General features: G+C 44.8%; 2 protein-coding genes across 3 annotated transcripts in view; one reads left to right on the plus strand and one right to left on the minus strand.

Annotated features, from left to right (window-relative positions):
- Window positions 1–9,896: 9,896 nt before the first annotated feature.
- On the minus strand, window positions 9,897–13,651 carry LOC113612793 (basic proline-rich protein-like). The gene is made up of 3 exons (XM_027092930.1): window positions 12,037–13,651; window positions 10,904–10,996; window positions 9,897–10,792 (listed from the first exon to the last, which is right to left on the minus strand). Exons 1-3 carry the CDS (start codon window positions 13,649–13,651, stop codon window positions 10,647–10,649), a joined length of 1,854 nt encoding a protein of 617 aa, XP_026948731.1. The 3' UTR covers window positions 9,897–10,646.
- The window catches only part of ARHGAP32 (Rho GTPase activating protein 32), a 263,302-nt gene continuing 252,093 nt past the window's right edge, over window positions 13,102–24,310 (plus strand). For both annotated transcript variants that reach the window (XM_027092877.1, XM_027092879.1), the window contains exon 1: window positions 13,102–13,190. The gene's annotated coding sequence lies outside the window, so the exon portion shown is untranslated. The remainder of the gene's footprint in view (window positions 13,191–24,310) is intronic.

Consider the following 24,310-nt stretch of genomic DNA (forward strand, 5'->3'; position numbering starts at 1 on the left):
ACATGATGGGAAACACGTGTTTTGGGAAAAAATAAGCAGACGATCAGGACTCGCAGAGACTATCAGGTGAAACCTCTTTACATTTTTTCCACCAATGTGGTTCCGCCCTTGTTGTCCGCACGCTTGTTCCTGGTCTTTGCTGCTGCGCGGGGTAGTATTTTGGTATGTCAGGCGTGGGGACTGGAGTCCCCATGTCAACACCTCCCGGGATGCACGGTAAAATGCAGACTCCCAGGCCCCACCCCGGAACTGTTGAGTCAGAATATCTGGGAGGGAGGAGGAACGTGCATTTTTAGTTATCTCAGGTTTGAGAAGAACTGGGGCTCTGATGACACGGGGATACGCCTTTAAACCATAGTGTTGCCGGGTATTATGTGGTCTTAGGCAAATTATTTAACCTCTGTCTCAGTTCTCTGGGCTGCAAAGCAGGGATCATGATACCTACTTGATATTGTCGTTGCAAATATTAATCACTACATTTTTAATGAATGTACACAGGATAGCATGGAGCAGAGTAAGTGCTGATTCTACATCAGCGATTGTATTTGCTATCATCTTGATAAACATTGAAGGTCAGAGCCTCCTGAGGGGCTGCAGGTCAACTGGTTTACACCTTGCGTGTCTGTCCCCCTTCACCCTTTGGTACCCAGTCGTCCCCCCCCGCCGCCCCCACCACCTTCATGAGCCAAGAAAAGCCAGCTGATAGAAGCCTTGGTCCTGACCTCGGGTGGCCCCGGCCTGCAGCAGCTTGAAGCAGGGTTTCGGTTCCTGGCCAGAGACTGAGGTCGGGTCGTGGCAGTGAGAGCACCGAATCCTAGCCACTCGACCAGTGACCAGTGACAAGGCCCTGGCCCTTCGGCTTTGCAGAAAAGAATCCCCACAAAGATGGAAAGTAGTGAAACAAGTAAAGCGTTTACTAGGAGAAAACAAGAGTACAGCACGTGTGGTTAGACACACTGGCTGGCTCAGAGAGAGAGTCGCGCCCTCATGGTAGTTTAATTCACTTATATGGGGCATTTCTTCCGGGTTTCCTTTGGCCAATCATCTTGCTTTGCCTGGTTCAGAGTCCATATTTGGTATATCTCAGGGTCCTCCCCTGTGTGCGTGCACATCTCGCAGCCAAGATGGATTCCACTGAAGAGGCCTGTGGGTAGTTGACATCACTCTGCTTTTGACCTCCAAGGAGCTTTCTAGTTGGGAAGGTCTCCTTGACTTCGAGAATGAGAAATATGTGGTCTCTTATCTTCTATCTGGGCAGGGCCCAGTCCCCTCTCTCTATTGTCCTGCTATTCTCTTGGAGTATTGGTCCACAGGGAATAAATCTCCAACTGCTTACCCTGGGGGCGGGGGGGCGCCCATCTACCTCCTGCCTCAGTCCCAAGGTCAGAACAGACTCCCTTTTAGCTGTCGACCCCACTGCTCCCTGTCTTGGTCCTCTTGTCTCTCTGCCCCTTGCTCTGGTCTCTGGCTTCCTCTTCAGGCTCCCTTGGCTGGCTTGTGATCCTTGCCTCTCTGTATCTGCATGCTGTCTCTGTTTGGCATTACTCACAATTCTCTGGGGAAGACTCCTTCATCCGTTCTCCTTCCTGTGGATCTACCAGTGGTGTGACTACGTCCTCAATCCCTCGTCAGAGGAAGGGAATCCAGACCAACCACACTTTAAGCCCCAACTCTCTGTGAATTGACACAGATAGAACAGTAAAAAACAACTGGAGTATTTGCTTAAAAATACTGACCTTCTAGAGCTAGATCCTTTGGTCCTTACTCCATATTATGAAAGCCTTTGTATTTCCTTTCAAACTCCATTCCACTCTTTTGCTTTTCAAAGCCGAAAAGTGGGTCTGTGCTGAGCCTTTTCAGGAAGGAGGGTAGGCTTGGTAGAGTGTGTGAGAACATTTAAAACAGCATTGTAAGCAAGACAGCTTCCAACCTAAGGAGGTGGTTATTAACTGCTCAAAGCTTGAAATGCCAACTATGTGTGGGTGGGTGGTGATGATCTCTTTCTCTTTTTCTTCTTATAATTGTGAAGCTTCAGCGACTGGGTACCCTTCCCAAGACAGCAGTATAGAAAAGAAACATCTCCAGCAAAGTTGTCCTTCCTCAATGGTTGAGTGAAAATCCAAACGATATAAAAGGAGCCTGAAATACTAACATCTTCATTGAATCTCAAAACCCCAACTGTAAATGAATTCATTCTTATGCCTTTGTGATGGAAGGAGTCAGAAAATATTACTGTCCTTGGTGTCCAGGTGTGAGATGGAAGGAATGGAAGCATTCAGTCATTTCCCCAAGGTTGCCCTGTGAGTCTCTGGTGGAAAGAGAACTTTAGTAACAGCAGCAATTAGCACTTAAGTACCTGGCAGGCCTTGACATTGCTGACCCTCAGTCTCTGGAGATGGACGCCACTTCTCATGAGAAATAACTCTTTCTCTTTCTCACACACACACACACACACACACACACACACACACACACACTCGCTGACACGCAAATACACACAGTTGCACAGAAACAGGAAACTTCACTTCTCCTTAGGCTCTGCCTTTTACAGAGTAACCAGTATATTCTGATCACACACCTCAGAGACACACTGATTGGGACATGTGAATAAGAAGAACTATACCATCTCTGTGGGGATCAGAATGCACCAGACCGGAATTCTGGAGATCACTGATCATAGTTATGCTGCTTGGAAGTGAAATAAAAAGTGAGGTCTCGGGTTAATTCACTGACTTTGCAGTAATGAAGACAGACTATAAGGTAAATAGATTTACATTTGCAGAAAACCAAAAAATGTACAATATAAGAAATATGAGAATAAAATTAATGAGTATCTGGATCAGGTATTAAGGGAATAAGCCACGACTGAGTGCATTTCCTATACTAAACTAAATTTAGGTAGCAATTAGTACCAGACGGTATTAACTGTGTTACCAACTGCTCAAGGATTTTAGTCAATTAAAAAGTACAACCTGAGTGGACTTTGGAACTTTTCTGGTTTGATCAGTCAAAACTTGGGGCTAAGGCCTGAGCCTGGAACCCAGCTTTGAGGTCCTTCTCAGGAATTCCCAAAGAGAGGTTTAAGTTGGAAAGCGTTTAAGAAGCACCTCTCCTGGCACTCTCACTTTTTTTTTTAATTGTATCTAAATTCTTTTTTTTTTAATTTATTTTTTAAATTAATTTATTTTTTTGGCTGTGTTGGGTCTTCATTGCTGTGCATGGGCTTTCTCTAATTGCGGAGAGTGGGGGCTACTCTTCGTTGTGGTGCGAGGGCTTCTCATTGCAGTGGCTTCTCTTGTGGAGCACGGGCTGTAGGTGTGTGGGTTTCAGCAGTTGTGGCGTGAGGGCTCAGTAGTCATGGCTCACAGGCTCTAGAGCACAGGCTCAGTAGTTGTGGCGTGTGGACGTAGTTGCTCCGTGGCATGTGGGATCTTCCCGGATCAGGGCTCGAACCTATGTCCCTAGCATTGCCAGGCAGATTCTTAACCACTGCGCCACCAGGGAAGCCCCAGTCTCACTTTTTAACTAGACAAAATCCTTAAGCCAATGGCAGAGGCACTGAGCATGGGATTCTAGGCATCAGCTAGTAGGTGAGGGAAGACTTCAGCCTCTCATGGGTCCATGATGTGCACACACTTTTAACATCAAAGATGACCCATCAGCCACTGCCAGTTTAGAGCAAAGAATCACAACCCTAGAAATATCCAACAACAAGAGAATCTTCAGTAGTTGTGGCTCATGGGCTCAGTAGTTGTGTCTTGCGGGCTCTAGAGCTCAGGCTAAATAGTTGTGGCGCACAGGCTTAGTTGCTCCGCGGTGTGTGGGATCTTCCCAGACCAGGGCTTGAACCCGTGTCCCCTGCATTGGCAGGCAGATTCTTAACCACTGCACCACCAGGAGAGTCCCCTGTGTTTTTTTCTGCCATTCTAATTTTTAAACAATGAGTTTGTATTGTTTTATCTTTTTAAAAAATCTTTGTTTTTTCAAATATAGGACACTCCCCAGAATGTTCCTGAATAACAATACCATTTTAATTTAAAATAAGCACCAAGGCCCATACTTCCTTTCGCCTCCTCAAGTAAGGAGAGATTCATGGGCAGCTTGGTAATTTATCAATCATTCATGTCTCCATTCATGATCCAGGTGTCGAGTATAGGAATTCAGGCTAAATAAAGCTGTGCTGCATCCCGAGTTCCTGCCTAGAGAAGGCAGGAAATTTCCACGGTGTGGGCTAGCAGGCAGAGTCTCCAATGGCAGTAGGCTACGGTAGCTTCTTTAATTTCACCCCAGACACATCTAGAAGAGCAAGATATTCTTTGAGGTAGGACAGTTCAGGTCACCTCCTTGGGTTCCTGTTATTGCCCCACGAGGGTGGTCTCTGACTCTTTAAAGTGATTCCCTGACATAAACTCCTAGAAGCATAGTCTGCTATATAAAAGTAATTTCTGAGAAACAAAGTCACTTCAGTCTGAAGACCCGGTTTAGAGGCTGTGCATCAGCGGACGACAGTTACATAACAGTTTGTCTTTGTTCCTCCGGCCATCTGTGACCTCTCCACTCCTTCCTGCTGACACGATCCCCAACAGAAAAATAAAATCTGTGTAGCCTAATGTACCTCCTTCCCTCCTGAGCCTTCGCGGAGAATAATAACAGCAGCTGCATGACTTTTACTTAATGTAAATACTTTATTTACTTTTGTATTTAATTTATGCATTGGTCCAGTGTTTGCACAGCTGTTTGATGTCTGTGTGCCCATAGATTAGCCTTTGCTGATTTGATCCAGCTTAAACTCTAAGCATTGAGAAACGGAGAGGGCTCCCTGTTCACTTTTCTTTACCCAGCCTCCAGCATGATACCGTACAGATGAAAACTTAATTAAGAATTCCAAGATTTAGACATCTCCCTGAAGATATCTTTCTCCCTTGATAAAAAGAAAGACCAAAATTTCCTGATCTGCTCAGGGAGAACATGAAGGTTGACTTTGTTTTCCTTGTAAAAGGACACCATTGTCGTATCAAGGTGACATTGTGGAGGTCTTTTCTCTCCCCAAAAGTGTACCGAATGATTTGGGGAGGCGTGGGATGTGAGAGCCAGCCTGGATGCAGGGCTAGTAATTAAGGGATGGGTTGGGATGGAAAGATTGCTCCTACTGAGGTTTACTTGCCCATCAAAAAACCAAGAAAGGACTGGGTAGTGAAATGGCAATGGTTTGGTTAACCTATATATTGGAACTTAGTTTGCACCCCAGCACCTGATGGTGGATTTGTTTTTGATGCTGTCTTCTGGGAAGAGTGATGGTCAGCTGCACCAGGTATGGTTACCAGAGGCAGTGGTGGGAATGCAAGGGCAAGGACCCCCCAGTCTTCTCCCCTCCGGTAGGAGAGAGGAGGATAAAGGGTGGACAGGGGTTTTTCTGTTTGGCTGGGCTCTCTCTTGTAACGTACAGATAACATTATCCTTCAATAACATTTTTGTCAGTTTTATGTGACCTGGCCATCATCAACTGTTTATTTTAAAAAAGAGGAATAATAAAGATCAAGTACAGGGACTTCCCTGGCGGTCCAGTGGTTAAGACGCCACGCTTCCACTTCCACTGCAGAGGGCACAGGTTCGATCCCTGGTCAGGGAATTAAGATCCTGCATGCTGCACGGTGTGGCCAAAAATAAGAGATCAAGTACAGGTTGAATTTTAGGCAGGGTTTGAATCTTTCTGTGCCTCAGTTTCTCTCAATGTTAATAGTGCCTCATACCTATTGATAATACCTTAGATCTTTTACTAAAAGGTGAATCACGAAGCACAGAAAACTCTGAATTACCTAAAGTATAACTTTCTCAGCTGCTTGACCTTCTCTATCACTGTTGCAGTATTCTTTTTTTTTTTTTTTTGGCTGCGTTGGGTCTCCATTGCTGTGGGCAGGCTTTCTCTCTAGTTGTGTTGATCGGGGGCTACTCTTCATTGCGCTGTGCAGGCTTCTCATTGCGGTGGCTTCTCTTGTCGTGGAGCACAGGCTCTAGGCGCGTGGGCTTCAGTGGTTGCAGCACGTGGGCTCAGTAGTTGTGGCTCGCAGGCTCTAGAGCGCAGGCTCAGTAGTTGCGGTGCACGGGCTTAGTTGCTCCGTGGCACGTGGGGTCTTCCCGGACCAGGGCTCGAACCCGTGTCCCCTGCATTGGCAGGCGGATTCTTAACCAGTGCATCACCAGGGAAGTCCCTGTAGTACTCCTTAACACAGTATTTTTTTTTTTTTGCCATGAGTAAGATGGTTGTCATTGCTTTTTTGTTAAAACTCATCAAGAACTAAAGAGAAATACTTTTAAAATTAGATCATGACTCAGGAAAGAAGGAGTGAACTGGTAAGTTTGAGTCTGTTATCAGCTTTGCTTGAGACTGGCCTTTTTTATCGCTCTGAGGAGTAACGCTGTTTGTTTTCAGCATGAAATCCGTAAGAGAAAAAATTGAGATGGGAACAGGGAAATAATATTTTGATAGGGTAGTTTTATTGTTTTGTCTGATGTATTATGATCCCTAACCCCCAATGTATTTAGGGATGATTCATATTTAAATACAAAATACCTTCCAAAGCCAAGTGCAAGTGGTTTTAAAACAGTAAAATGGCATATTGGATTATTCCTCTCAAGTTGCCCAGGAAACTTAGCATTGACTGCATTAAGGTTCAGAAACATAGGTACATTCTCAGCCAACATGTATTTTGAATATAGCAGGGAAACACAGATGGTTTAGACCTTCTGAGATGCATTAAGTTCTGGAAACTGGAAGCCATAAAAGACAAAATCGTGGGAGGGGAATTGCAGGGAGCACCCTGGGGAAGAAGCAGCCCTGGAGTTGAATGACCTCCCTTTGAACTCTAGCTTTCCCAAGTCACTTTCCCATGCACTTCCTCAACACTGGCTTCAGTTCTTTAGATCTCACAAAAGCCTGTGGGCCTGGGAGCATCACCACACAGCTGAGAAGAGTGCTGATTCAGCCAGAGCTGGGAGGGAGGGCTGGAGCACGTGGTGTGTTTACAGTGAAATATTGTGTGAGCTTGAGTGACATGTGTGAGTGTGTGTGACTGTGTGTGCGTGCATGTGTGTGTGTGTTTTCTCATGAGGAGTAGCGACATCTCACCACTGTCACAGCCGCCAATGGGAGATTTAATTTCCTTCAAGTCACCTCAATTAAACATACATTTTAAATAAAGCAGCATGTTTGCTTGAGAGATGCAGCTTCAAAAGCTCCCCGAGACCTGATTCCCCTTCCAAACATTTCGCTGCCCCTTAAGGATCTCATATATAGAAATGTTTGAGTTGCTTCTTTGTTCATTCTTTCATGAGCCGCCACATAATTTTGCTTGATAAGAAGTGGAATTAATACTTCTACAAAAGCTTACATTTCAATGCAATTCCTTTCACTTCCTGGTCTAAGTTCACATCTGACTATAAAATGGATTCTGTAGAGCTCAGACAGTGGGTGATATACTCAGGTGACTGTATCTTGCTTTGCTACCTCAGAATGCTTTTTTTCTGATCAATTTAGAAATGTTGAGTGATTTTCATGAGTCTTTAGTTGTATTTTAAAAATACATTCATTTCTTCCTCATTCCAAAATATTAGACAAAGAAGTTTGGGAAACATAATAATCATGGATAATTTCCAAATTTCCTTTCTTCCAAAACTTTTCCATGATAATTAAATTATTCTACTTTTATGATACCCAACTAAAGAAGAAATCGAGTAGGCCCATTTTGCAGATGGAAAAAGAGATGTTAATTGACTTGTTCAAGGTTACATAGTGGGACAAGGTAAAAAATGAAAGGGACAACTAGCCTCTCCTTAAATTTACCACATTCCTTTTCAACATGGTGATTATTTCAGTTGGAAGTGAAAAGGCACTTCATTTAATTTGCCTTTGATTTTCTGTGCCTCTTGATATGTAACTTCTACATTTCAAAACCTAATTGCAAGGTTAGACTATGATTTTGCCTTTTAGAAATTAGATTATGCATTAATGCCCCCTCCATTGAATCTTTATATAATCTTAGATTTCCAGTATAATTTGTTTTGATTTGATTTGCAGTGAATTGCAAATGATATAATTTTATAATTTGCGCTTGTTCCCACTTGTAATAAAGATACATCCATAGCAATAAAGAATGGCAGAAAATAAGTGAGGATACAGATCCTGTATTCTGACAGTACCATTTATTCATGTATTAGGCAACATGGATACAATGGTGAATAAACAAAGTCCTGCCCTGTGGGATGTTCATTTTAGTGAGAGAGGCAAATAATAAATAATCAATTTCAAAACACAATCATGGGGACTCTCCTGGTGGTGCAGTGGTTAAGAATCCGCCTGCCAATGCAGGGGACACGGGTTCGAGCCCTGGTCCGGGAAGTTCCCACATGCCACGGAGCAACAAAGCCCGTGCTCCACAACTACCGAGCCTGCACTCTAGAGCCTGTGCTCCACAACAAAGAGTAGCCCCCACTTGCTACAACTAGGGAAAGCCTGCACAAAGGAATGAAGACCCAACGCAGCCAAAAATAAATAAATAAATTTAAAAAAACAAACAAACACAATCATTGGTAAGTGCTGTTAAAAAAAAAATAGCAGAGGAAGGGGACAGAGAAGGCAGAACTATTTTAGAAAGTAGTTGAGAAGGTTAATTTAAAAGCCAGGAAGAGGGACTTCCCTGGTGGTCCAGTGGTTAAGACTCCACCGTTCCAATGCAGGTGGCCCGGGTTCGATCCCTGGTGGGGGAATAAGATCCTACGTGCCGCCGAGCTCAGCCAAAAGATTAAAAAAAAAAAAAAAAAAAGGCCAGGAAGAGGTGGTTCTCCCTGGTTTAAAGACCACGTAGCTGGAACAGAGTGAATGGAGAGGTGACTGTTGGCTGAAGGGATTTGCAAGGCTGGGGAAAGGACTTTGGATTTTATTGTAGTGTTATTAGAAGCACAGGGCACTGAAGAGTTTTGAGCGAAGAGAATGACTTCTTACTCATATTTTAAAAGAAATTCTCTGGTTGCTGAGTTGAGACTGGACCATGGATGGGTAAGAATAGAGGTAGGAGACCACTTAGTCACCCAGAGGAGAGATTGTAGGGGGCAGACGTGGGTGTTAGCAGTTAGGAGGGAGGGAAGAGATTGGATTCAGAATATGTTTTGAAGGTAGAAGTGGAAGGATTTCCTGCTAAAATGAATGTGGTGTTTGAGAGAAAGGGTTGTTTTTGTCCTGAGATGGGGAAGACTTGAAGGAAGCAATTTTGGGTGCTGGTTTTAATACAGAAAGCCCAGTGTTCTGCTTTGGACACATGAAGTTTGAGATATTCAAATAGAGAGGTCATGGAGGCAGCTGGGTATAGGAGCCCAGAGCGCTGGCGAGAGGTCAGGGTTAAAGATATACATCAGTGAATGGAGGCTATTTAAGGGCAAGGGCTGGGAGAGACTGCCTTGGGAGGGCGGTGGAAAGAGAAGAGGAAAGGCCCAAGGTCAGAGCCTTGGGGGTAGTGGACATTTAGAATTCTGGAAGTGGAGAAGGACTCAGTGGAGGAGAGAGCAGTAGAGCTAGTATCTGGCTAAACATTCAAAAGCAGATATTAGATAGGTACAGCTGGTGTTAAGGTTTAGCATCTGGAAGAAAAAAAAAACCTTTGTGGGAGAACAGCCAAAAGTTCTAAATTATTGTGATAGAGGTTAATGAACCAAAATGTGACCGGGAGAGGACAGAAGAGGGAAGTTTATCATTTTAATGACTGCCCTGGGGATTCAGCACTACTGACCACTTCCTAAGATGTTGCCCAATAGTAGTTTCTCGTGGTAAAGGGTTCAATGTTTAGAGAGGCTACTCCGTGTGCATCCAGCTTAGCTAGGAGGATGCTATACACAGACAACACACCTTTTTCAAAAATCTATTTTGTTGTCCTGTTTAATGGGGACACAACATGGAGCTGGCCCTCTGGCCAGGAAGAAAATAAATATACAAGGCAATGTCAAATGTCACTTTGGGAAAATTCTCTCTTAAGCCTGGATGGCTTTCAGCAACTCATTTTTCTCAAGTCAGCTGTTGAGCCTTCAGTCTGGGGATGAGAATAAGCTTTCTCTCTCTCCCTTGCTCAAATTTCCAGGTTCTCTCTAAAACTCAAGGTTGGGCAAGCAATGCAGTCGTCTCTGTGGCAGCCCTCTCTGTGGCAGCCCTCTGTGCTGGCTCGACTTGTCTGAACCATGACGCGGCTTCAGTGCCTGGAGGGGACTGCAGTGCAACAGATCTGAGATGCCAGGAGTGAGCCCAGATGCTACTGTCAGGAAGACGACGGTGTCAAGGCCGAGAAAGGAGGCCAGGAGGAGGCCTCTGACGGCTTCAGAGACAGAGGGAATTTGCCTTCTCCCCGGCTCCCCCCGACCACTCACCTTGAGAATACTGAATCAAACTACAACAAATGCAGTTATTTACCGTTTTACATGCAGACAGGCTTTTTCTGTTTTTAGGGAATGTTGCAATTATTGGAATACATGTATTGAATCACTAAAGGTGTTATTAGGACAGAGGCAATTGGATACAGGCTCTGCAGCACCAAGTTCAGATGGCTGCAGAGTTGTCCAGAAATCACAGCCTTCTGTTTATCTGCAGGTATAGCAAGAATAACTACTTATCTGTAGGCTACCTGGATGCTTCTTTCCAAGGAGGGGAAGTGCTGGCTGAGAACGAGAGTAAGGAGCATAGCACCCTTGAGCTCGCTCAAACACCCTTGACATCTGGAATACACAGAAGGAATCCATTTCTTCTTTCTCTGAACTAGACAATACCAAAGGGGGGAAAGTTATCAAGATGTTTTGAGACCCTGGAATAGAGTATCTGTGTCATTCAATGTACGTAGAGATTCCAGTTCCTGTAGGTATTATTCACCTTCTCCACCAGTTGAGCATAAACCATTTAAAATTCGGTCAGTACAGCTGAATTTGGCGGTGTGATGGCCAAACTCTGGGATGTGAAGTCTTTCTGAAAGAATACAGAATGTCATTATCTTAGCTGAGAGTAGCCAAGGGATGAAAGCCTTGGGCAAAACTCCATTCTCACGGTGACTTGGTTAAATGTCCCATCCTGACCTCCTTTGACATCACAGGAGATTTTATGTTTCATGCTCACCAATCCCTGGGAACAACACAAGTTATTAAATCCCTCTCTGCATACTCTTCTCTCTCTGGCAGAGATGGCTCTCTGTGGCCAAAAGGTGAACCCATGGAACCCCTGCAGTTTGGAGAAAGAGTAATTTTTAAACTATGTGTTTGTGTGAAGCTGCAGGTCTCTAGTTTTCTTCATTCACCTGGCTGTTTTTCCAGCACTTAGGAAGTACCCATTAAGACCATTACAGATCCTAAGCGTACCAGTTTCAAGTAGATGGTTACCATACCAGGATACATTTCTTTAAAGTACACGTCTTTAAATTTTCCCGTCCAACCCTGTGCTTCTATGGGAACCTCATTCAATCCCTTCCCTCCTTCTCTGCTAGAAAACATCTAGAATTTTGGTCTTTAGAAAAAGACCAAAATTATACTGGTTATACTGAAGTTGGCAAGAGTGAGATTATTATGCATGTTCACTCCCTAATTTCTCTCCAGGATGTGGTGAAATCCTGCTTCACGTCCATGCCCTTGAAATTCTGCTGTGGTCAAGGCCACGTTTTATATTCAGTGACGCCCACTGAAATGACTAAACGCTGAGTGGACCCGAATCTCTGCAGTGACATTAGATGATGCAGTATTTGGCAAGGGTGGGTTTGGGTACTGGGTTAAATTATGTAGGTTAACCCCGTCCCCAACATTTAGATTCCAAAGGCGTCAGAAGGAGGGTAAGGTACAAATATAAAAGAAAAAGATCGAAACAGAAAAGGGAGAATGTCAAGATGTGTTCTGTTACACAGACGCTTGTTGCAGGTCGAAGTGCTGCGCAGCCTTCAGAGGCTGAACAAAAGGAGCAGGAGGAGAAGCAAGGGCAGTGCCATCTACGGGCAGGGGTTCACTTGTCTCCTGGCCATGCACCTTCGGGGGTTGCTGCTCTTTCACCCTTTCTTGTCCTTCCTCTCCCCCGCCAGGTCACTTCCAATCTTCTGGTCCATAACTCTGAATGAAGAAGACAACCAAAGGAACTTTTAGGCCCAGATTCCAAATAATAACCGATGCGAGTTGATTTTACACCAAAATGCTTAAGAGATGGAGAGACGAGGAGCTTCCCGACTTGCGGCAACGCCCCCTCTCCTCCGCCGCGCGGTGACAGTACCCAGGGGTCAGCTGGCAGTGGAGAGGAGTCACTGCCATAGTCTCGGAGGAAGTCTCTTCCTGCTGCTGCTGCTGCTGCTGCTGCTGCGGCGGCGGCGGCGGCGGCAGGTTCTGTGTTTTTGCACCGCAGCACAGTGCAGAAGCCGAAGCTGCAGACCTCGCCCAAACCCCCGAACCGGCGTCCGGGCCGCGTTCCCGCGCCCCGCCGGCCCCAGAGCCTCGGGGTGGGGGGGTGGGCCGAGCCGCGCGCCTCTCGCAGCACCCCCGCCGCGCACGTGCGCTCCCGGGACAACGGCAGGCGAGGCCCGGGCGCGCCCCCGCCGGCCTCGGCCGCGCGCGCGCTCCGCCCGCCCTCCTCGCGCGTGCTCGTGCCCGCGACCGCGGCGGCGCGCCTCTTCTCCCCGCTGCGGGCGTCGCGGGCGCTGGAGGAGGCGGAGCGCGGGAGGCGGAGGCCGGGCCAGCGGCGGGCCTCCGGCGGGCACGCGCGCCGCGAGCGGGGCGGGGGCGCTGCGGGGGCGGCCCGAAGGCGGCGGGCGAGGGGCCTGGAGCCGGAGGACCGCGTCCCCGGGGCCGACTCGGCCGGGTGAGGGCGAGCGCGGTGCGTGTCGGAGGTGGGGACTCCGAGGCCGCGGCCCGGAGCCCGGCGTCCCCGCCCCCGAGCCTGACGGGGCGACGCGGCGGGATGAGGCGCTGGCGCGGGGGGCGCCCGGCCGAGCCCCCGCGGCTGCCCTGGGCGGCCAGGCGCTAGGCTCGGCGCGCGAGCGGTGCTCGGCAGCGGCGAGGACCGGGACGAGGAAGAGGACGAGGACGAGGAGGAGGAGGAGGAGGGCGTCGGGCCCGGCGCCCCGCAGGACAGACACGGAGCGGCGAGCGGGGCGCAGCGACGCCGCGGCAGCGCGGCGGGGCCGCGGGGCTCGGTAAGGCGGGGGCCGCGGGAGGGCCGGGGGCGCCGGTGACGTGGGCAGGCGCCGCAGGGGAAGGCTGCGGGGGCCTGAGTTTCCTTGTCGGGAGAAATTCTTTTTAAAGTAAAGGTTCGGGATCGAATGTTCTTAGAAGGCCATCTCGGGTTTCCCCGGTCCCCGCCGACTCCGTCTCTGGCCTCCCGAGGCGGACCGCGCTCGGGCCGCTGCCTCCCGCGCCTGCCGCTTCCCCGCGGCCTCGTCGGACCGGGCCGGGCGGTTCCTGGCCTGCTGCGGCGCTCCGGACCCGAGGCGCGGGCAGCGGGCCTGGGGGGCTCCGGGGGCGTCCTCGCCGTGCCCGCCCCCTGCCGTGCTCGCCGGCTCACCCGTGGAGTTTTCCCTCTCATCTTTCTAATTGGCTGAAGTTGCCGCTGCACATTGGACGGTGCTGGTGACTTAGTGCCCTTTTCCCCCGCCATCACCCCCCACGCCCCCTTCTTGCCTTTCTCGATTTGTTGACTTGAGTAAATATTCATATTAAAAAATTACCCAAACAGATGACGAGAAACGGTAGAGGGAGAAAGTCAAAGCTGATTTCTTAGCTGTAGTCTACTTTTGGACCCTTTATAACTCCACCTTCTGTTGCTGAAGCTTAAGGAAGGTGGGGGGGGGGAGGAGGAGACCCCCAGCAGGATGCTTGGGATGCAGTTTGATAGTTATCTTTTAGGAAATAGAATTTGGCTCATTATAATTTTGATCCGCATGCAGAATTGCAGTCTGCTTTTAAACTGCTTGGGGCACTGCATGATGCTACATGGATAGCTGGCAGCTGGGCCACATTGCATTGTTGTCAGCATCTCTTTTATTTTCCATTCTTTCAGAGTTTTGTTTGGCACAGATTTAGACCTTTTAAGTCAGTCTGAATGGGAATAACTTCTGATACATTGGTTGCTTTTGTAAACGTTGTCTGTATTTGTATTTCTGTTGGAAGAAAAAAAGCATATGGTGCTAGAGTGCCGTGGCTCTTAGGGTCCAGAAAATGTGCTAGTTTGAATCAGTAATTGAATTTGTTGTAATATTTTTGGGTAGTGACGGTTGTGATTCATTAATATATTTTTTCTTGTTGGGTAAATTGAAATCTAACTCGAAATCTTGACATTTGGTCCTTGAACTTGAGAGTGAAGGAAATAGAAGCTTTAATTGCTGCTACAACACGACCTCAAAGTTTTTCAAGCCCTCATTGGTGTGAATTATTTTTTAATAGGGCTGTGTGTGAAGATGGAATATTATGATGTTGTGATTACCATTTTCAGGAATATCTGGAGTCTACTTCATTCCTAAAATTGGGTGTGTGACGCTTTATAGAATAAGTATTCTAGAACGGTGTGAGGTTGGAACTGTGCTCAAGCTGGTTATCTTCATACCATCGTCCCTATAGCCGTCCGTGGAATAAAGCAGCACTTTGGACAGAGACTTGTCCAGACCTAGCTGGGGTGGAAGCCCAGTTTTTTACTGTATGGTGATGCACACTGAGGTGGGTGATAGGGTGTAAGTGGGCCACAGAGGAAATGTTAGTTGGAAGAACCTTCGTTGGTTATATAACTTTTTGTTTTCTAGGGCGAGACCAAGAAGCAGACAGGCAGGCTCAACTGTCATTAGAGTCTTTGATGTTGGTTTGAATTCCAGTAGTTTCGTTCCTCTTATTTTCTTTTCCTAACCTCCACATTATTTTCTAATCACCAGAAGCTATTCCACAGTTGGGCCAAGACTTTAATGGCAGTTCATTCATCTCCATTTCTCTTTCTCTTATTCTCTGTTTAGATGACTTGTTCAGCAGTGTTTCCCCTTTCTAAGCTGGTCTGGGTGTATTGTCTGCACAGTACACATAGGTTCACTATTGACTGTAAATGCATTTAACAAATGTCGAGAATTAACAGCTGTTTTCTTCAGAAGACTGTGATAGCAGAATAAAAATCGAATGAAATGAGCTAAACGTTTTCATTGCATTTAAAGATTTTGACTAATATTCTTGAAAATCTTTAGGGTTTAACCCATTAATGTGAAATTTGATGTCCATGGAAGTAGTTAAGAGGCAGCAAGGACTTGAAATCAGGTCATAGTTGCAGTTATGCTGCTTAGTAGCTGTGTGGCCTTGTCCCTGCTTTGGGCAAGTTATTTACATTTCTGAGCCTGTTTTCCTTAGGTGTAAAATGGGGATGAGAAGGCTTGCACTATCTTCCTTACAGAGGAGGGGTCAGATGAGAGAAAGGTTGTGAAAATGCTTTGTAATACTTCTTATACGCGTAAGGTATTACCTATAAACTTAGTATTGAGCTGTTTTTAAATGTCTTACTATCAGTTTTAAAAAATGCACATAAGGAATTAGAATGTGTTAGATCTCTTTGAGTTCCAGAATCGTGTGATTCTATCTCATTCTTAGGAGATCCATATGTGGTGTCTGCAGTTTTGGACTCCAGAGTTTTGATTATTTTGGGACAGATGTCAAGTTTATTGAGACTTTGAGCTTCTTTAAAGTATCAGTTCAGAATATTAAAGGAGATTACAAGTTAGGAGTTATGAAAAGAGCTGTTTAGCAAAAAATATTTTATATTTGTCTGCATTATTTAGGACAGACATTGGCAAAATTCAGCATGTAGGCCAGATCTGGCCTGCAGCTTGTATTTTGTATGGCCTATGAACTAAGAATGAAAATTTTTTAAATGGTTGAAAAAAATAAAAAGAATATTTCATGATGTTCAAGTTACATGAAGTTCAGATGTCAGTGCTCATAAATAAAGTTTTATTGGGATACGGTCATACTTGTTTGTGTATTGTCTGTGGCTGCATTGGCAGTACAGCAGCAGAGTTGATTTCTTGCAACAGAGACAGTATGGCCTGCATAGCCCCCAAATTTTATTAGCTGGCCCTTTCCAGAAAAAGTTTGCCAATCTTTGATGTAGGACTTAAAATTTTTGCTTTACTTAGCACAGAGTTATTTCCTATCATAACATCATAGGGGTTAAGACCCCTGGAAAGGTACTAATTTTTGCTTTGGAGTCAGATAGACTTGTATTTGAGTACCAGCTGTGATATAAACTTTGATCCTGGACAAACGAATTAACATCTTGGTGTTCAGGTACCTCCTTTGTAATCAGAGAATATAGAATCTGTCTTAGAAGGTTGTGGTGATGATTAAATGAAATGTTACATGTCAAAGCTTAATACGATTTAGGCATACAGTAAGTACTTACTGAGTTATACATGCCAGTGATCATAAATTCTAGTGTAAACAATAAGCCTAAAATATTGCACATCACCTTGCCCCAGTATTAGAGGATTGTTCTCCTGAGTGGTATGCTACTTGGTATGGAATTTTCTCCTTTACTGAAACAGTTTAGTTAACAACTGATAATTGGAATAGCTTGAGAAGTTTCCCATATGTTGTACTGTATTCTTATTAATCACTTGATTATTTAGATGATTAAGAATGGGTGAAAAGGTAATTCTCTTTTTTTCAGAGATCCTGGTTCTTGATAATTTCTTGGTATTAATATATGTTTGAAAGCTGAATTTAAATACCAGTTCTATGTTGGTTTTGGTGTTTCCTGTTTTTTATTTATTAATTTTATTTATTAATTTTTTTTTTTGCTGTACGTGGGCCTCTCACTGCTGTGGCCTCGCCCGCTGCGCAGCACAGGCTCCGGATGCACAGGCCCAGCGGCCATGGCTCACGGGCCCAGCCGCTCCGCGGCATGTGGGATCCTCCCGGACCGGGTCACAAACCTGCGTCTCCTAGCATCAGCAGGCGGACTCCCAACCACTGTGCCACCAGGGAAGCCCTGTTTTTTATTTTTTTGAGACAGATATTTGAGAAACAACATTAAATAAGGCCAACGTTAGATAACTTTTTAAATGTATTTGACACTCTAAGTCTTCCTTATGATTTGCATTAGCATCTAATATCCTCTTCAGAATTGGAATAATAAAACTTAATTTTTTTCCCTAAAGATAAGACCTAGTGTACTATCTGGAAGCTTCAATGTTAAGCTGCTTTCTGAAGTATGTGGTTTAAATTATCTTACAATTGACAAATTGGATGTGCTTCCCAACTTCAAGTGCTGGTTTATTTAACATTAATCCTAAACTAAGAGTGAGCAAATAAACAGAGGCCATTGTTCTGACTGAGTCAAACAGAACAGAATTGGGGCCAGTGAGACTCTTGCCATCCTACAAATTGTGCAGTTTTACACCTCGGGTGTTGCTTACATGCAGTGGGATGATACAAGGGAGACATGGGAGGGCATTCATGCTGTCCTCATTCTGTCCTTGGTGGGGCAGGGGGCCTTTCATCAAACTGTAGAGCTGCAGCCCCTGGAAAACTACACTGCAGGGTTCTGATTGTAGCACCTCAAAAACAGTAGAGGCCTAAAGAAGACCCACCATCATGAGGAGACAGTATTCTCTTTTGAGGTTAAAACATGTAAACAACAAAACCAACCAGAGATTTCCTCTTTGAAGAGATGCAGGTTGAGAGGGAATATTCCTCATGGTAGCAAAATGTAAAGATTTGGTAAAACAGATGTTCATAGTTTCATAGTATCCCTGGACAAGGGGACTTCCTTGTTATTTAAAGGAGATTGTTTTAGGAAGGTAAAAGGAGGTGAGAAACAAGGTGTTTGGTTTAATTTCTCATAAGAAATTTATGAATCAGAATGTTCAGAGTGGAAGTAGAATTCTGATTTTCGGGGAGGTCCTTTTATTTGGCTTTTGATCATATATTCATTTACTACTTTATTTTATGCCATGGATCATAGTATACATTAGTATTGGAGGCTGTGGAGATGGAAAGCACTGAGAGGAAAAGCATACGTGACCCATGTGGTATATGATATGTTTACGTTGTCTGTTAGGAAAGATAGGCACCACATTCTGGGGAAGAATTCTAAAATAAATATTCCATTCATTTTCCCTTAAAATAGTAAAATTTTTATTATCTGGGGTTCAGCCTTGTGGTCTTGGGCAGGCCATTTGATTGCGTTGTTTTTGTTCCCTTGTGTGTAGGATGGAAACAGTAATTCCTTTTCCTCTTTTTATTGGAGAGGTATGTGGTAAAAGGACTCTTAAGATGAGTAGTATTTTCAACAGTTTTGAAGAACATATTATGTGTACTTTATAAATTACCTAGTATATTAAGGACAGACAAAGGAGATCTTTGTTTAACAGAGAAAGGAGATTTGAACTTGAAGTCAGGACCTGGGTTCTTGTCTTGGCTCTGCTGTAAATAATCTGTGACTTTGGATGAGTAATTCATTTCTCTAAACCTCATTTACCTTATATGTAAATTGAGGGGTCAGACTACAGGTCTCTAAGATCCTTTCTTGCTCCAAAATTCATGATTCTTTGATTTTTTTTTTTTTTTTTTTTTAAAGTAGGGACCATCCTCTTGCACTTGCCCAGTTTCCATTGACCTTCTACCTGAGGAGAACCTGAAATCCAGTGGTCTTCCGGATTCGGTAACAATCCTGGCTCCGGTAGGATGCAGGAAACCAAATCTCTTTTATCAGTGAATTGAAAAGTATCTATTCAGTACAAGTGAGTATTTTGTACCATGCTAAATGCAGTGGAAGATAGATATGAAAGAAGGTGGCATTGAGTCTCTGCCCTTAGGAAGTGTTCATTCCACTGGGGAGATAAACTATATTATGAAAAAGAATATTTATAAAAGAGTAGACAAGGGGACAGTGGGATGATCCCTGATCTGGCGGTTCGAGGACTTGGGTGTACTATTGGAGAGGATACTTTGTGGCTTTGTGGCCATGTGGCCCTGAACATTTGTAACATGAGCTTTGTAGACTGTCTCCAGCTCTGAAATTTAGTCATATTCTCTTTGACAGAGAGGCAGCATCTTTGAATCAGCCTGTTAGGAGACAGCTCAAGTGAGAACTGCTCAATCCAGGCCAGATTTTTATGCTCATTTTGCATAATTGCTTGATTTACTGGATAGAAGGAAAGGGTTACTTTAATTTGCTGGAAATGCATTCAAGGGGCAACTTTTCTTCTGGAAAAGTCAAGCATGTGAGAAGTGACAGGAGACCAAAGTGTCCCTGCTTCTGGGTCAGTAACTCTGAGCCCTGGATCTCATTCATTATTCCCTTCTTAAGGCTTTCACTCCTGCCATTATTTTTTTCCTTAAATTATTACTCTCTCCTTACTGGATCATCTCTGTTAGTATGCAGACATGCCCTATATTACTCGCAGCAGTGATTAATTGTTCACCAAATGCCATTCTCTGCAACTTCATTTCAGTAATATGGCCCCAGGTTTTCTGTGGCACATGGATGCCCAACTAGACTACATTTCCTAGCCTCCCTCTTGCAGCTCGATGTGACCACATGATGAAGTTTGGGTAAATGGATATGACCAGAAGTGATGCGAGTGATTTCTGTGTCATGGCCTTAGAAAGGAAAGCAGGTTGCTTTCTGCTTCCTTTCTGCCGGGAGGATGTAGTGCTGGTACATGTTATTCAACCTTGCAGGTGAGAGCAGCACTTTAGGGGGAGATGGATCAGTAAGATGGATCCTTGGATGGTCTCGTGGAGCAGAGCCACCCTACTACTGCTCATTTATCTCTGGGTGGTTAAGTGAGAAAGGAATACAGTTTTGTCTTGTTGGAGCCCCTAATACCTTAACTGAATAAATCACCTCTGTCAGGCCACCCTCTCCTCCACCTTAATGTTTCCCTTCAACTATTGCCCAATTTCTTTGTTTCCTTTTGCAACAGGAGAGGTTTATGTTTGCTGTGTCTACTTCCTTACCACTGGCTCTCTCTTTAGCCTGATCCGTTTGAGCTCTTGTTTCTCCACTCACTGACATTGTTTTTAATCAAGGCTGCAATGACCTGTGTCTTGTCAAAGCCAGTGATCAGCAGTGTCTATGTCTTATTGACCTCTCATCAGCATTTCCCATTGGCCAACTACTTTCTCTGACCTCGTAGCTACTCATTCTCTATGTCTTTTTGCAGCTTATCTCTACCCACCCCCCACTCTAAAATTTGGAGTGTCCCTGGGCTCTCCTCGTGTGATTTCATCCATTTTCATGGTTTCAGATGCCATTTATATGCTGAGGGAGCTCAGATTCCTTTTTTTTCCCCCTTGAGCTCTAGACTCATCTAACGCCATTCCTCCACTTGGATGTCTAATAGACATCTCAAATGTAATGTGAACAAAGCAGAACTATGAATTTCTCTTTCTTTCATTTACTCTTCCCTCCACCTTTCCAAAGTCTTCATCTTCTCAAGTGAAGTGACACCACTGTCTACTAGTTGTGCAGGCCAAAACCCCTGGGGTTATCCTCCATTTTTTTCTTCTCATCTCATATTAAAGTCCCGTTAGCTCCACCTACAGAATACAAACTGGACGTGACTACGTTTTTTCATAGTTTTTTCACTGTTAACACCTAGGCTGGCAGCCTTTCTCCTCTGGAAAACTGCCAGCAGACTTCGCTGCCTCTACTCTTGCCCTTACTCTCCTCACCTGTCCTATAACAGGAGTCAAAAATAATGTTAAATGTTAATCAGATTGTATCACCTGTTTACTGGCTTTCCAGTACACTTAACACTAAAACTAAAACTTAAAGGTTTATTATGGAAACAAAATCTCCACTGTGGCCATTTAGGAGGCCCTGTATCAGCGGTTTTTAATTGGGGAAGATCTTGCCCTTAGGGGACAGTTGGCAGTGTCTGGAGTCATTTTTGGTTGTCAGGACTGGGGGATGGGTGGTGGGGGGAGTGTGCTGCTGGCACCTAGTGGGTAGAAGCCAGGGATGCGGAGCATCCTGCGCTGCACAGGACAGCCCCAACCACGATGAAAAATGCCCAGAATGTCTGCAGTGCATGGTCTGGCTCCTTGCTTCCTCTCCAACCTCGTCTTTCTCTGTCTTCTCCTTTGTTCACGGGGCTGCAATCACAATGATGTGATTCTTCTTTTTTTTTCCTTAATAGATTTTTTTTTTTTTTTTTTGAGCACCTTTAGGCTCACAGCAAAATCAAGCAGAGGGTACAGGTATTTCCCACATCCTGCCGGCCTCTTCCACTGTCAACGTTCCCCACCAGGGTGGGACGTTAGCTACAACTGATGAAGCTGTGACAGCACACCATTACCACCCAAAGTCCGCAGTTTAATTAGGATTCATTCTTGGTGTTGTACATTCTGTAGGTTTGGACAAATGTATAATGACATACATCCACCATTATAGTGTCATACAGAGTAGTTTTCACTGCCCTAAAAACCCCCTGTGCTCTGCCTATTCATCCCTCACCTCCCCCCACTCCCAACCCCTGGGTATCATGATCTGTTTAATGACTCCATAGTTTTGCCGTTTCCACAGTGTCTTATAGTTGGAATCGTACAGTATGTAGCTTTTTCAGATTGGCTGCTTTCACTTAGTAATGTGTATCTAAGTTTCTTCCGTGTCTTTTCATGGTTTGATAGCTCATTTCTTTTTAGCACTGAATAATATTCCATTGTCTGGATGTACCACAGTTTATCCATTCACCTGCTAAAGGACATGTTGGTTGCTTCCAAGTTTTGGCAGTTATGAATAAAATTGCTATAAACAATCCGTGTGCAGTTTTTTTGTGGACGTAAGTTTTCAGCTCCTTCGGGTAAGTACCGAGGACTGTGATTGTGGGATTGTATGGTAAACGTATGTTTTGTTTCATAAGAAACTGCCCAGCTGTTTTCCAAAGTGGCTGCGTTGCCACCAGCAGTGGACGAGCGTCCCTTTTGTCCCACATCCTTGCTGGCACTCGGTGGTGTGAGCGTTCTGGATTTAGGCCATTCTAATAGGTGTATAGTGGATGCTGCTCTTTTTTTATCCCTTGAAGAAGCTAAGCATGTACATTTTCAGGGATTTACAGTTGCTGTTCCTTTTGCTTGGAATGTACGTCCTTCAGATCTGTGTGTGACTGCCTTCTCCTACCCCAGAGAGGCCTTTGTGATTACTGTGTACATGCAGTACCCCAGTCTTTCTCTTCTATATTACCCCATTTTATTTTCTTCATTTTAGTTTATTTATTTGCTTACGTTTTACATTTATAATCCCTTGTTCTGCAGGCTGTTTGAGGGGCATGGGCTCTGTCTAGGTATGTACTGTATCCCTAGCTTTCCTATTGAAACGTATTTGTTGATGCCAGAGAGGTGCCATCCACCGTGGGGATGGGAGGCAAGGTTTTCAGTGATAATGATGAATCAGAGCATTCTGAGAGCAGCAGGGAAGGTTATGCTTTTCTGGAGGATGGAAAAAAATCCCTTGAGACGAGGCTGCTTTAGTCTTAAGTAATTAATTTTGTAGGATGGAGGAATTTACCTCGATTTTTGTGAGGAGGCAAATGACAAGAGTAAGCTGACAGCAGGGAATTTTTAAGAGAGGAAGGTTACTTCAGGGTTTAACTTCCATTTTGCCTTGTGTCTCATACCACTTGTCTCTGCATATAGAGCTACACGTTCATACTGCAGTTACATAGGCCTCCCGGTTATACATAGTTTTACCTTTTCCCAGTATCAGAGTTTCTTCTACATTTTCCTTGGAAGAGAAGCACATACCCTCTGCCTCTGTATTTTCAGTGCCTGAAAACTCAGTTACTCACCTGACAGCCCAGTTCTTTTTTTTTTCTAATTGAAGTATAGTTGATTTACAGTGTTGTGTTAATTACTGCTGTAGAGCAAAGTGGCTCAGTTATACATATGTATACACATTCTTTTTCATATTCTTTTCCATTACGGTTTATCACAGGATACTGAATATAGTTCCCTGTGCTATGCAGTAGGACCTTGTTGTTGCCCAGTTCTTTTTAAAGGGAGTTCTTATTTTTAAAAATTCCTCATTATATTAGAGTGGAATGTACCTGCCTGCATTTCCAACACCACACAGATCTGCTCTGTTTTTCACATGATGGCCTTCAGCTGTCATGGAAAAATGGCTGGTTCTTTGATCTTCCCACCAACTTTTTCTCTTTCCAGGCTAAATGTACTTATTTTCTTCAACTGTTCCTCATATGCCTAAGATTTTTAGCTCCTGTTCCAGGAGCTATTTACAAGTTATTAATCAAGCTAACTGATACAGATGTTCCATTGCCTACCTTAACAAAGAAAACTTCATAATGACCTAACTCAGGGTCAAACAGGGAATTTTCAGATTCCTCTGAGTTCTGCTCCAGAACATGGTAAAGGGCAAAGACCCAGCCTTCAACCCAAGATTCCATTCTCTCTCCAGGTTCCTTGCATGAGGGACTTTTTGCATGGGCACATATGTGGACTCTCGAATCCGTGCATCCCCGTTCACCTTTCAGACAACAGCTCTTTGATCATCCCTTGGACCCAGCGATATAAATACCGATGGTGGGGTCATCTGCCGTTGGGAGGATCAACTCACTCAGGGAAGAGACCTGAGCAAAGCCTAGAAGTAGCCAGGAAATTCTGGGGTCCTTGCAAAATGAGGGCTGGGTGTGTAGGCTGCAGTTGGGCATACCTTTTAAGTCCTGAGATCAGCTGGCCCCATGCATGGTCAAGGGTGTGGTCAGAGGGAGGCCAGTGCATGGCCCTTCAAAGGTCCAGGCCTAGGACAGGGCTTTATTGCTTAGGTCCAAGGTATTACTGTTCTGTCATCGTCAGACTCTACTCTTGATTCTGTTTCCCAGAGCCGGTAATTGTAGAAAAAGTTAAATTCCCTTTTACAAGTGTTCCAAATTAGACATCGCATTTTAATTAGCGCTTCCTAACCAGTGTGCCAGACAGCACTCTGAATGTGTTACAGATAGGGCAGAAATACTGATGGCCTTGCTCCTCAGAGAGGATTATCAGTGACAGAGTGGAAGAGCTTCTGCTGATCACTGTTGGCCAACAGCGGCATGGCTTACTTACTGCTGTGTGCCTGTATCTGTACTGTCATTTTCTGTATGTGTCCTCAGTGCAAAAGGCTGAGAAACCCTGCTCTAGACTGCTGTGTGGTGACTAAGCAGGTCTCATGGTATAACGTGTTTACATACAGCTTTGAGAGCATTTTTAGCAACATTAATATTTGGTCTGCCTGATGATGTTGGAGGTGTCAAAGTAGGTTTGTGCCCTTCTTATTAATGAGGAT

The sequence above is a fragment of the Aethalodelphis obliquidens genome, unplaced genomic scaffold, assembly GCF_003676395.1.
Source record: "Aethalodelphis obliquidens isolate GAN/ISIS:26980383/991018 unplaced genomic scaffold, ASM367639v1 scaffold82, whole genome shotgun sequence".
Taxonomy (NCBI): domain Eukaryota; kingdom Metazoa; phylum Chordata; class Mammalia; order Artiodactyla; family Delphinidae; genus Aethalodelphis; species Aethalodelphis obliquidens.

Bases quoted from the DNA above. Each gene is read 5' to 3' on its own strand.
- LOC113612793 (XM_027092930.1), bottom strand. From the start codon at position 13,651: ATGGCGGGGGAAAAGGGCACTAAGTCACCAGCACCGTCCAATGTGCAG. The intron at 10,997-12,036 runs GTGCATGGCCAG...GTATTCTTTCAG, and splicing joins AAGAGCAGCAACCCCCGAAG to AAAGACTTCACATCCCAGAG. The intron at 10,793-10,903 runs GTGAATAATACC...GGTATTGTCTAG, and splicing joins ATGCTCAACTGGTGGAGAAG to TTCAGAGAAAGAAGAAATGG.